The following is a 14,421-nucleotide window of genomic DNA, read 5'->3' as shown; positions in this document are numbered from 1 at the left end:
CTACAATGAAGCAATAATTGGCCCATTGGAAATTTGCAACCAATGATGATATTGTTCAGCAATTCTGATATAAAATTTAAAAAGAAAATATTGATCTACAAGCAATATATCAAATCTTTCCTGTAATATACCACTTCATGCTTGGTCCCCAACTACAAACAATCCAAAATAATTAAAAAAAAAAAAACATACACCAAAAGCAAATGTCTCTGCATTATTACTGACTGCACCCCCAACACATGCACTCTCTCTCTCTCTCTCTCTCTCTCTCACACACACACACACACACACACACACACACACACCATCTCTATTTATCATTTACACAGCGATGCTAAAAATATTCAGATTATCAAGCAGTGTGAAGGATTAAATTTATTGCTTTAGTCTGTTTCAACCAGTGCAACCATTGTAAACTAATTGTCCGACAACTCACACATATGAAGATACATTATTGATGCACCTAACCACTATCACAACATCATCTTGGACAACATTTATCTGATCTAGACAGTTGTGAAACACGCCTACATAACCAAAGTAATTGCAACATCTGATACTTCTAGGTCTAAACTTTGTGTCCGATTGCCAACTATTTTTCATGAATTCCAATTCCAAGTAATTGTAGTGATCGAGTTCACTTTGTCTGACTTTGCTGTAGTTACCACAAAACAGACAAGATAACAAATTGGATTTAATAGAAATTGAAAGCTACATTGAATTCTACATATTTGAACATTACATGACAGATGTCAATGTTGTTTAACTCTCCAGTTTAACCCTAATTGAGTCAACCTCGGATCAATGACATTCCAGCTATGAACATCCTTTCCTTTTAGAAGTATCCCATATGCCACTTCTTTTCCTAAGCTATATATGAATCCTATACATTTGAACGTTACATGACAGATGTCAGTGTTGTTTAGCTCCCCAGTTTAAACCCAAATTGAGTCAACCTTAGGTCAAAGATGTTCCAGCTGTAAATGTGCTTTCCTTTTAGGAGTATCCCACATGCCACTTCTTTTCCCAAGGTTGTAGATTTGACTTACATCAAATCTCCCTCAAATCCTGATTTAAGATTTCGGGTGAGTTTCAGCAGAAATTTGAGACGAGAGATGATCTTGAGATTTGAGGGGTATTTCTTGGCAGTTAACCTATCACTGTGTCTCTATTGACTAAATCTTATCATAACATATTCATATTATTGGACTTAAGGTGTAGTTTCCAGAATGCTAACACTGCTTGATTTGAACTGAGATTTTCAGCAATGAGGGTTTCTTAACCCTTTTGACACCAACCTATCTGAGATTGCCTCTCATTCCATGATACACACATCCTAATTTATAGTAGTCTAAATTAAAACCTTTCATCAAAATTCCATGTTAATTTATGTTCCAAATGCTTGATAACAACTACGTTATTTTATCAAATTCTTCATTATTTTCAAAATTAATTGAAACAAAAGCAACATTTTTCATCAGAAATACCGTAACAAAAGGGTTAATATCTCATTACCTGTACCTTAGTTCTATTCCGCTGATCAGAATACACATATTGTTGCATTTATTTCATTCTTCCTCTATAATATCCTAACAATTGAAATAACATAATAAAATATTGTTAAAATAATTTTTTTTTTTAAGATTTCTTCTTTTTCTATTTTGCTTTTTTTTAATCACTTTAAAACAAATTTTTTGCCTTTTTTTTTTAATCATTTTAGGAGCTCTAGAATTATTCATACATTTTTAATGTAATGTAAACTAGATGTAAATAAATGCAAGGAAATGAATAAATAAAAACCATGTTCTCTCCTAATTGATGGATTAATTATTAACAAAATAATTTTTTTATTTGTGATTCTGACTCAAAATCTTACCTTTTGTTGTAAAAACTACAACAAATTAACATAGATTATGACAAAAACATTTGTACAAAAATAAAAAGAAAATTGCTGACAATGTCTCTTGTGATTCCTGCTAGTTATATCTATACACACACACACAGATTCATAGATATATGCATGGTGTGTGTATATATATATATATATATATATATATATATATATATATATATATATATATATATGATATCCTTATTTTCTTCAGTTAAATGCATTATTATTCATTTCTATTCTTTCAACTTGAGTTATTTGTGACAAAAGCTTGGATTTATGTTGGTTTCTCTGCTGACATGTGTGCCTTTTCGAGATGCACTAATAAGTTATTTGAAAATGCCAATATCAAAGTGAATTTGCTATTGATATTTCTCTAGGCTCCAATTTTCTAGACATGTTTAATTCAAGTGCTTAAGAAGCAGACTATAAATAGATGGATTCCATGTCATTTACTGATGCAGAGTTAATACACACACACACACACACACATTCATATGTATATATATGTATATATGTATGTGTGTATGTATATATACATACCTAAAACTATTAACGTATCAAACTGTATGAGAAAGGAAAAAGGAATTTTCTTTTTAATGATTGCTGACAGGTTGAATTTGAGTGCTTTTCTCTGTAATCAATAGTCTCCTAGCCTTTCTGTTGGCTACTCTAAAAGACCTACTCACTTATGGGTAAGGTTTTATCTCATTATATTGACTCATTCCATTAGCTGACAATTCAATTGTACTATCAGTGATTTAAAGTGAAGGTTTAAGAGATTATTTTCAGGGTGGATGCTTGGAGTAGTTTGACCGTGTTAATAAGAAAACTAACTTTACCACGGGAGAGTGCAGCCCTTAATAGATATTATAAACTGGCTGAAGGAGCGGCAATAATGAAGCACGCTAATAATGTTTCTTAAGTATGAATACTTGAAATATTGAACAATATAATTACTAAGGATTATTGTCAGTTCTAATTAAAACCATTTTCTTCAGTTAGTCTGGCATCGTAAACTTATAGCTATTGACCACCACATTATCATCATGAGTTCAAACCTCACTGTTAGCAATTATATTATGGAGGCACAGGCATGGACATGAGGTTAAGGCATTGGCTTTGTAGCCAGTGGTTTCCAGTTCGATTACACAATGCAGTGTTTTCTATTGTAGGCTCAGGTTTACCAAAACCTTGTGAATAGAATTTGGCAGGTTGTGATGTTAAGAATCTTACTTCCCTACTATTTTGTTTTGGGTTCAGTCCCACTTAGGCAAGTGTCTTCTACTATGTCCCCTGGCAAACCAAAGCCTTGCAATTGAATTTGGCAAATGGAAACTGTAAGAAGCCCATCATATATCTGTATATATGTATGTGTGTGTGTTTGTGTTGCCTTGTCTTGATAAGGCATGATTGTTTTAAATGTCATGCTAGCAGTGTCCTAAGTTTCCAGTTTCTGTGGAAAGAAGGAAAAACACACTGGATAATATTGACTTTGTTATTTCTATAAATTACCTTATTTGGAAGCATGTACAGGGCTGGTAACATATAGGGCATCTGACTGCAGAGAAATCAATAAGTTCAACCTAAGTGAGCATGAAAAAGATGATGATGATCTATCTATTTATCTGTCTATCTATCCATCTATCTGTACACACACACACACACACACACACACTTACACACACACACACCACACACACACGCATTTTGGATTTCTATACAGTTTCTGTTCACTCAGTTTCATTATGAAAGGAAGTAACAAAAAATAACACGTCCTTTAGTAGGATTGAACTCAGGGCTCTGTGATTGCAAAGCAGACTTCTTGATCATACAGCCATATTGGGTATGTCTTTGTCCGTCTTTGTGCTTATGTGGTGTCCTTTTCTGCATTATAACTTAATGGCAGGACAAAAAGAGATTGATGAAATAAATACTAAACTGAAGTAACTAGTGCTAATAGCAAGATAACAGGAAAACAGCTGCATTTTACTAATGGTCTGATAGCAGGAAGATGGTTGCAGTTCACTTTGCAACTGTGTGGTACCAGGGTGAAGGCACATGGCTCAGTGGTTAGAGTGTTGGGCTCACAATCATAAGGTAGTGAGTTTGATTCCTGGACTGAGCTTAGTGTTGTGTTCTTGAGCAAGACACTTCATTTCATGTTGCTCCAGTTTACTCAGCTGTAGAAACGAGTTACGACGTCACTGGTGCCAAGCTGTATCAGATTTTGACTTTCCCTTGGATAACATCGGTGATGTGGAGTGGGAAGTCTGTTATGCATGATTGACTGCTGGTCTTCCATAAATAACCTTGCCCAGACTTGTGCCTTGGAGGGGTCTCCCATGATCATTCATGACCGAAGGGGGTCTTTACCTTTTACCTTTGGTACCAGGGTATGGCATTTAAGGAATTACTCTAACCATGGTGTGTGGAGACCAGTATTTTGTGAGTAGAATGTTAGATAGTGACTGTCCAGATACCTGTCATGTGTGTACATATGGGATAGAAAGAGAGAGTCTAGGTCTGTGTACACCTGTGTAAAATTGTATTTTAAGTTAGTCCCTTTTACATCAAAGAATAGGTAAAATTTAGCTGTTCAATAAATAGATGCTGATAAAAAAAAAATAGAGAAAACAAACATAAGTATTAAAGTGTTAAAAAAGAGAAAATGTGCTGAGTTCAGTGGTCCAACATGGTGAGATGACTGGAAAAAAAAGGCTGAATGAAAGGGAGATAATGATAATAATAACGGTAATGGTGACCCCCAACAAACTAAGGTGCACAAGCATATGTATGTGAGAATGGTGTATGTGTGAATGGAGGTGAGTGAGTTTAACGTGTGTTGTCTGTAGCAGTTGATGTATGCTTGTTCAGGTGGTGTGTGTCTGACCAAATAGTGTGCATGTGTATAGTGTATGTTTGTGGCCAAAAGTTATCTTTGTCTATGCATGTTGCATGTGTTTATGTGTGTGTATATATTGTCTGTGTTCAGGTATTATGTGCATGTGTGGGTGTGGGACTGTGTATGATGGTGTGTGGTATGTATACTGAGTTAAAGAGTGTGTGTGGCAGCTTGTATAGTGATATGTGTGGTGGTGCTATTAAAGATTGTGTGGCTAATGATGTGTGGTATGGGTGCTGAAAAGTGGCTGGTGCTAGTGTGTGTGTGGAATGGGAAGGTGTTAGTGGGTGTGAGTGTGGTTAGGGTATGAGGTAGGTGGCATGCAGGTGTGTAGATAGATGGGATGCAGTTGAATGTGAGAGGTGTGTGGGAATCATAGCAGGGTTGCTGTCAGATGAAGAGAAGTTGTGAGTTGAGCCCATATGGTGGAAAGGAATGAAGAGAGATGATTAATTCCTGTTCACAGCGAAAGCAGGAGTTCGGGTGACCCCTGTACAGAGACAGTGCAAACATAGACAGATGTTGTCATGAAGGACTGGTAGAACGGAAGTGGTGCGAATCTGGAGTGTCATTGTTGAGTCTGATCTGTCAGAGGTGCTCTGCGACCCAGTCAGCCAAGCGGTGTCCTGTTTGACCAATGGTATGTGTGTATATATGCACACACACATACTTATATTACATATATATATATATATATATATATATATATATATATATATATATACATGCATACGTATGTATATACCTACATACATTCATACACATATATAAATATATGCACACATGTATATATACACACACCATGATGTATATATGTATATATATTGATGATGATGATATATACATACATGCACATATATATACACACACATACCATGATATATATATATATATATATATATATATATATATATATATATATATATATATATATGTGTGTGTATAGTGATATATATATATATATACATATATATATTATACACACACACCACACACACACACACACACACACACACACACACACACACACATATATATATATAATTTAGCTGAAATTAAAATATAAGAAAAACACATGTTGCATAATTACCACATATTCTGAGAAAAATAAAGCACTACAAATAAAATAGGAAGCACCTGAACCAACTATGATTTTATTTAATTGGCTGAAGGTTTTTCATTACATGCCAGCTGACAATCGATCAAGTGCTTTATATTTGCCTAACCTGACTTATAGCTTCTACAGTAGCAGATGACATCCACTGGCTGTATTTAACTTAGTGCAATACTCTGTTGGACTAAGAATAAGTTACAATAAACTTATAATTGTGATTGCAAAATGAAAAAGAGAAAAGAAAAGAAAAGAAAACTCCACCTGAGAATACAGATAATGTATTTGAGTTTAAATCAAGCTAAATGGAGTTGATTCTTGTTGGCTGTCTGTCTTTTTTATTTATTTCTTTTGATTCTGTTTTCTGTTTATTTTATATACATTAAAATAGCAAGTATCTTAATGTCCATGGTTTTTCCTTAACTCTAGTTTAATTTCTTATTGTAGTTATTTTTACTTTGCTAATAACAAGTAAGACCATGAAAAAACTAATGCTAGGAATCTCATTCTTTGTCCCCAGTAGACAATAGATATGACCCAGTGCTGAATGTCTTTGATGACACAACATTAAACAATTGATTGACTGCCGATATTGCACTTGTGTAAAAAGATAATTGTGTGAATGTGTGGGTGTTTACATACATCCATTCAGTATACAGTACTATCAAGAAATTAACAGAGTGTACCAAGTTCACTTATAAGTTTTTTTTCAGATTTTCACTGATGATTTTTGGCAGCTTCTATCACCTTGTTATGTCTTTAATTTGATACAACTTGTTGTCCAAGCATTGCTAAATTTTTTATTCTTTATTTTCATATATGATATATAAACCTTAATTGTGAATTCTTCATTTTACCACTTTGATAATGAGTGGTGGGAAAAATTACAATTAGAGCCAGGTTTTGCTACCTGTCAAGAAAAAGACTGAGTGCAGTGGCAGCAGAAAGAGAAATTAATGATGTGGATGGCCCAGGAACTGTCAATGAATATGGGGCACAAAACCGGTTCAGACATTTCAAGGAAGGTGACACCAAACTTAATGACAAATCATGGTCAGTGAGACCTTCTGTTGCTTGAAATTTCCCCTTGGTTAGACATTTTTTTTTAATGGAAAATTGGAAACAAATGACATCGCTTGTATGATGGTGATGCTCATTTACAACTATCATACGATGACTAGACAAGGGTACAAATGCGCACACACAAACACACGGCAAGCTTCTTCCAGTTTCCTTCTACCAAATCCGCTTGCAAAGCTTTGGTTGTCCTAAGGCTATTGTAGAAGACACTTGCTCAACCACACAATGGGGCTACAATAGTAAATAAAAAAAAACACATATTTCTGTAACTAAGGAGCTGCTTTCCCTTCAAATATGTATTATAGACATGACTATTTGAGTTCAATCTTTTTCTTTTTTAAGCTTCTTTATATTTCCATTAGTATTTCAAGATCTTGTTAGTCTATCATCTGAATGAAGTATTCATAGTATTAAAGCGTTATTTGTACTGTCTACTGTAAACTATGAATGCTATTATAACTGATAAAATTATAGCATTTTTCAATGATAATTCCTGGTAGATTTCATGGTTAGCTTCATATCTGCTAAATTTCTGCGTTCATTCTTGAGTTTCTATTTTGCTACTTATAAACCATCCATACGTAATCATATTTTTATGTGAAATTTTCTATAGGAAGGTAATGTTGTCAATGCATAGTCAACTGACAAGAAAGTGTTGTAGCTTTATGTCAGATGTGACAGTTTGAATCATGACATTTACAGCTTATGTGTTTACATGGAAATTTGTATATAATATTGAGTGTCTGAAATATGTATTATAGCTTATGGGCTTGTAATTTCATGTTGATATGAAAGTTTCTCACTCTCATGTTACACTGGGCAATAAGCAAAAAAATATGACAAAATGAAAGAGACAAGTGTGTTGTATGTATAATTTCTGTTACTCATCACTACGCAAATGACTGCTCACAGTATTCATTCATTAGCTAATATGCTTCCCTACATCTACATATCAAAGATGGCCTTTAACAAGGATTAGAAGTTTTCTCTGAAAGTAGAGGTTTGTCAAATTATCCCCTGCTTCTCTATCTTCCTTCTTACTACTTTCTCATGGATCTTATTTTGAAATTAATAATCGATTTCTTTTTCCTGGATTCAGAAGTAGCTGAAGCAAATAAGCTCAGGGATTATATATTTTAGTCTTACCCTCACTTAAAAAGTAAGTCTCTCCATGAATATATGTTTCTTTAGGATTGCTGGAAGCTCTGATATAATGTTAAAGTATAATTTGAACGAAAGAAACTGATCAAGTGTAAGTTAGTTGGCTTCTCTAATCTTACATAAGAGGTTAATGTGAGTAATCCACATAAAATTGACCATGAGAGAAATGGCATAACTTGAACTTCAAACGTTCTGCTCTAAGAATCTAGACATGATAAAAGAAGGTTGCACATTTTAATAATTACTAGATTATTAATGATTATAAAAGTGTGAATTAATTAAAAGCTTATTCAGAGAAGAAAGCCAAGGCTTGTATGGCTCCTAGGAAGAAGTTAACCTCAGTAAGGGGATCTAGTAACAGAGTGATCTTCTACAAGAGGCACCCACAGTAGTGTATGAGACATTTTGGCACTGTTGTTTTGGCACCACTTATTTCGATGCTGACTTATTTGACATCTGACAGTTTCCTATTTTTCTTGTTTTAATGTTCTTCCTGTTCTCTCTGTCCTTCCCTTTTTCTCCCTGTGTTTATATGTCTTTATGGAGAGAGAAGGGAAAGTGTTTATGTTTATTGTGTTCAGTTAATGAATTGTAATTTCTGTCTTTCTCCCCCTCCCTCCCTCTCTCTTTCTCTCTCATCCTATCTGTAGATGCAGACGTGTGTATGTGATTTTGCTTCTAGCACCAAAGAGCTGAACGTCCAGTCAGCCATGCCAGATCATCAACATTGAAACAGCTTCAGCCATTTGTCTCATTCTGCCCCTAGGGTTTATACAGAAGACTTTCTTTTATCAGAAGCTATGGTATGAAACTAGAAGCAAAAGTACTTTAAATTGCTGCAAGGGAAAATTGATCAGCAACTTTACCCACATTCTTTCTAAGGCCATCACCACTGCTTCTGTTTTTACAAAGTTCCTATCTTGGTTGATGGATTGTCCCCTATTGTTTTCTGGGCTCTTGTTGCTATTTGTTCTTTTTTTATAGTGCTTTTTTATTTGTGGTGTGGATGTTTTATTCATTTTTTTCTCTCTATTTCTTGAGACCTTCCCTAGATTCATTTGGTTTTTGATTTCTCACTTTTAGTCAAAATATCTCCACTTCATTTCATTGTGATTTAATAGCTGTATTCCACTGACAGCATTTGACTACTATAAAATTAAATTTTTCTTTAATCTTGACTTCACATGATTAATTAGAAGGAAATTAAATGATTGTAGATTTTAAAATGTGTTGTGTTTTAAAGAGTTTACTAATCAAAACACACATACATCCACATGAAATATGAAATAGCTTGACTACATCAAAAAATTTATTACAGAGAAGAAAAATTAATAATAATGAAAATTTACTTCATCATCATCACCATCTTCATCATCATCACCATCTTCATCATCATCACCATCTTCATCATCATCATTTGATGTCCATATTCCATGCTGATGTGGGTTGGACAGTATGACAGGATCTGATGCATTCAAGGAATACATTGTGCTCCAGTGTTTGCTTTGGCATGTTTCTATGTCTGGATGCCTTTCCTAATGCCAACTACTTTACAGCATGTACTGAGTGCTTTTTTCATGCCACCAGCTGCTTGTAAAACTATGGACCATGTGGGGGCAACTTTTTGCTAGAAAAGGAGTAAAATTCGAAAGAAAAGGGCAAGAGCAGAACAAGGTGGAGCTGGAAAGTGATCAAAATGGTAACAAGGTGGTGCAAGAGTGGATTTTCACAGTATGAGGTGGAAAGGAACGAGCAGGGTAGGGGGACCAGGAGTGAGTTGGAAATATTAGATAGTGTAAAACAGCAGAATAGTAATGATAATACAGTAGTTAGGAGAAGGATGAAAGAGAGATGACATAATGTTGGGTCATTTGCCAGAGTGGATGGGAAAGGCATAGAGTGGCAGGCATGGTTATATGTAATATTAATTTTGAATGTCTTTATTAGATGAATAACATAAAATGTATGCATATATACATGCATGCATACATACATACATATATATATATCAGTAAACCTTGGCAAAATTAGTTATGTTAAAGATAAAAGGTGGTGGAAGATCATAAGCATGGCGCTGTGAAGGTTGAGGGCTAAAACAAGCAACCTGTATTACCACATCTGATAGTATTTGATTTAAAGGAAAACGTGCAACAAAACATGGAAAAAAAAAAGATGAAAGTGAAGTAAGGAAAAATGTTGAATTTCAACATATGTGTAAATCTCATCAATGAACTATTTTGAATTGATATTGCAGGAAATTATAAATCAATGAATTTGATTTCATTGATTCGAAGCCTAGTATTGAACAGTGAAAAACCTGTTTAAATTTGAACAAATTACTGATGCAGACATAAAGAGAATATGAAAGGGAATAAAAATATGTGGAGAATATAGTAGGACTTCGACTGGAGTCCATGTTTGACATATTTACATCTTTGCATATTGTCATTATGTACACATCAGTCATGTATGATATAATGGCCAAAATGAATATTAAAAAAAAAATATGTATATAAAGTTATAATTATTGCTTAAATATAAAATAATTTCAATGCATTGAAAATGCAGTATAGACAAGAAAAATTAAAAACAAAGAATATTTACATATTGCATTAATTTTGAATGTGTTTTTAATTAGTTGAATAACAATTAGAAATGAAAATCTAGAAGTATATTTAGAAATATGGAAGCGACGTCAGCATAAAACAAACATAAATGCAATTATAAGAAATTGTATATTCATACATAAACAATCTAAGCACACTGATATTGTAACATATATATTTAATTTTTTTCTTTTATTTTGTTTCACTCACTGGACAGTGGCCATACTGGGGCATCACCTAGAAGTGTATAAGTCAAACAAATCAACCCCAGTTTAAAGTCTAGTACTTATTCTATCAGTCTCTTTTGCCGAACCGCTAAGTTTCATGGATGTAGATACACCAACATTGGTTGTCAAGCGACGGGGGGGGGGGGACAAACACAGACGCACAAATATATACACACACATTCATATATATATATATATTGACTGGCCTCCATAGGATTTTCGAGCGAGATCGTTGCCAGTGCCCCTGGACTGGCTTGTGCGGGTGGCACATAAAAGACACCATTTCGAGCATGGCCGTTGCCAGTATCGCCTGACTGGCTTTCGTGCAGGTGACACGTAAAAGCACCTACTACACTCTCTGAGTGGTTGGCGTTAGGAAGGGCATCCAGCTGTAGAAACTCTGCCAAATTTAGATTGGAGCCTGGTGTTGCCATCCGGTTTCACCAGTCCTCAGTCAAGTCGTCCAACCCATGCTAGCATGGAAAGCGGACGTTAAACGATGATGATGATGATGATGATATATATATATATATATACGATGGGCTTCTTTCAGTTTTTTTCATTCTACCAAATCCACTCACAAGGCTTTGGTCAGCCTGAGGCTGCAGTAGAAGAGAGTTGCCCAAGATGCCGTGCAGTGGGACTGAACCCAGAACCATGTGGTTGATAAGCAAGCTACTTACCACACAGCCACTCCTGCGCCAGTATATGAGTATGTTTAAATGTGTATATAAGTATATGTGTAGTTATAAATTGTAAGTAAATGTCTATCTTTGAAAAATTTTTATGGCTTCATCTATATATTTTTATATATTGTGTATACATTTTGTTTGTTCTAACTTGTATAATGTAATATTGTGTTATTGTTTGTATCAATGACCTTCACCTCATCACTCAATTCAGTTGAACATTATTGAACATTATTAGCCATTATTGATCATTGTGTTATAACTGAAGGTGTCATCAAATCACTTGAAAAGACCTGGTAGTACCTCTACACACTCCTATATTGATTTCAAATTTTGGCACAAGGCCAGCAATTTCAGTGGAGTGGGTAAGTCAACTATATCAACCCCAGTGTTCAACTGGTACTTATTTTATCAACCCTGAAAAGATGAAAGGCAAAGTCAACCATGGTGGAATTTGAACTCAGAACGTAAAGATTGACAAAATACCACTAAGCATTTTACCCAACATGCTAACGGTCCTTTTCTACTCTAGGCGCAAGGCTTGAAATTTTTGGGGAGAGGACCAGTTGATTAGATCTACCCCATTATGCGACTGGTACTTAATTTATTGACCCCGAAAGGATGAAAGGCAAAGTTGATCTTGGCAGAATTTGAACTCAGGACGTAAAGGCAGACGAAATTCAGCCTTTATGCGTACTCCTATATTATTGACACTATTAGCATCAACGATATGATGTAAAGTGAAGTGCCTGGATCATAGACTTGATTTGTCAGGAAATATGGTAGTAGTATGGGAACATGCACTGTAACAGTATGTCACTGCATCCACCATTTGTTGGTGATTCCCTACTCCTGACAGATGACACCTTTGCACCACCCAAGTGACAACCTTCCAACCCATGAGTCTGTATGCTGGTGAGTGTTTTACAAGACTGGAGTGCAAATCCTACCTGCACCTCTTTTAGTCACCTTTTCCTAAAGATCCTTAAAAATAACAGACAGTTTCTGTTACTTAGATAACCAACTTAGTAGTGAGGGAGATTTTCTGAAAGCATAGCTGCTTGAATAAAAATAGGCTGGGCGAAGTTCAGAGAGCTACTACCTCTGTCAGTAATGAAGGACCAGTCTTTAAGAGTGGAAGGTGGATTGTATGATGCCTGTGAATGAACAGCTATGCTACATGGCAGTGAAACATGGGCTGTGACTACTGAGGATATGTGAAGGCTTAAAAGAAATGAAACTAGTATGCTCCACTGGATGTGTAATGTCAGTGTGCATATACAACAGTGTAAGTGATTTGTGGGAAAACACACTGGGTATACAAGGCATCAGATGTAATATGCAAAAGAGAAGACTGTACTGGTATGGCCATGTAATGCATATGAATGAATACAGTTGCATCAAGAGGTGCCAACCTCTAATTGTAGTGGGAATCGTGAAAGGGGTAGACGCAGGAAGATGTAGGATGAAGTGGTGAGAAAGGATCTACAGACATTGGGACTCACAGAGGGATTAGCAAGGGACCGAGATTGTTGGTGGTTTGCTGTGCTTGAAAAGACATATCAAGCTAAGTAAAAGCATGATTGTCCTTGCATTCAGGCTTGTCCCTTGCAACCCTCTCCGGCTGAGCATTCTTAATCTTGTGAGCTCACAGGTACTGGTGCCATGTAAAAAACACCCATGCCAGTGCTGCATAAAAGCACCCAATACACCCTGTAAAGTGGTTGGTGTTAGGATGGGCATGCAGCCATAGAAACCATACCAAAACAGATGTGAAGCTCCTGTTGAACTGATGCCAGCATGGAAAATTTATGTTAAACGATGATGATGATGAGAGGAAATGTTGGGTCTATTCTTTGCTGGTCCCTACACAGTACTAGAGCAACATGAAAAGAAGTGTTATGCTCAAGAGCGCAACATACTGCCTGGTCTGTGAATCAAACCCATGATCTGGCAATTGTGAATGCAATACTCTTACCACTATGCCACATGGCTACATAAAATATGGTGCCCGCACACTACTCTTTAGTTTTGGTAGACAACATTTTTTGTACTGATGGAACCATGAAATACACCTAGTCTAATCAGTTAAGTAATTAGTTGGCAATTGAGAGAGAGCATACAGTTGAAATTCACACCTACAATGGTTGGTGGTTCTTTTTATTATTGTGTATATTAGCTGCCAAACTGTTCACCTTGTGGCACTATTGGAAGAACTGGATCTTTTGATCGTGATGGTGGTGGTGGTGGTGGTGGTGGTGGCACATATGTTCATATTTACCACTTTTGTGTCTTTTTTACTTTTCAGAGAGTTGTGACTACAGATGAGATTGCCTCAATCAAGGAAAAACTGTATGTGAAAGATCAAAATGAAACTGTCCTACTTGAGTGTTTGGAGATTTTGAGTAAGAAGATTCCTTCAAGAAAGATTATAATTGAAAGCAAAATAGGTATGTGGAATTTTAACGTTTTTCTTACCATATTTCTGTTGAAATACGCTACCTTACAATTAATTTAGAAAATAAAGAAAAATTTAGCTAAATAACTATGTCATTATTAAGCTACTGTTTGGAGCATAAATTAATGGGGGATTTTGAGGGAAGTTTTTAATTTAGATCACAAGCAGTTTGTATCACAGAATCAGGGGCCGTCTCAGGTGGGTCCCTGTCAAAAGGACAAAGTCAGTTTTACATTTGTTTTTTTTTTATCTTTTACTCGTTTCAGTTATTAGACAGTGGCCATGCTGGGGTA

General features: G+C 35.4%; 1 protein-coding gene across 1 annotated transcript in view; it reads left to right on the top strand.

Moving 5' to 3' along the window:
* LOC106871930 (transcription elongation factor A N-terminal and central domain-containing protein 2) overlaps window positions 1-14,421 on the top strand; it is a 160,180-nt gene that overhangs the window by 86,807 nt on the left and 58,952 nt on the right. The window contains exon 2 of the mRNA XM_014918690.3: window positions 13,979-14,120. Coding sequence (XP_014774176.1) covers window positions 13,979-14,120 — 142 coding nt within the window. The remainder of the gene's footprint in view (window positions 1-13,978; window positions 14,121-14,421) is intronic.

The sequence above is a fragment of the Octopus bimaculoides genome, chromosome 7, assembly GCF_046866305.1.
Source record: "Octopus bimaculoides isolate indiv1 chromosome 7, ASM4686630v1, whole genome shotgun sequence".
Classification (NCBI taxonomy): domain Eukaryota; kingdom Metazoa; phylum Mollusca; class Cephalopoda; order Octopoda; family Octopodidae; genus Octopus; species Octopus bimaculoides.
Note: the sequence above shows the minus strand (reverse complement) of the source record. Positions and strands in the feature narration are given on the sequence as shown.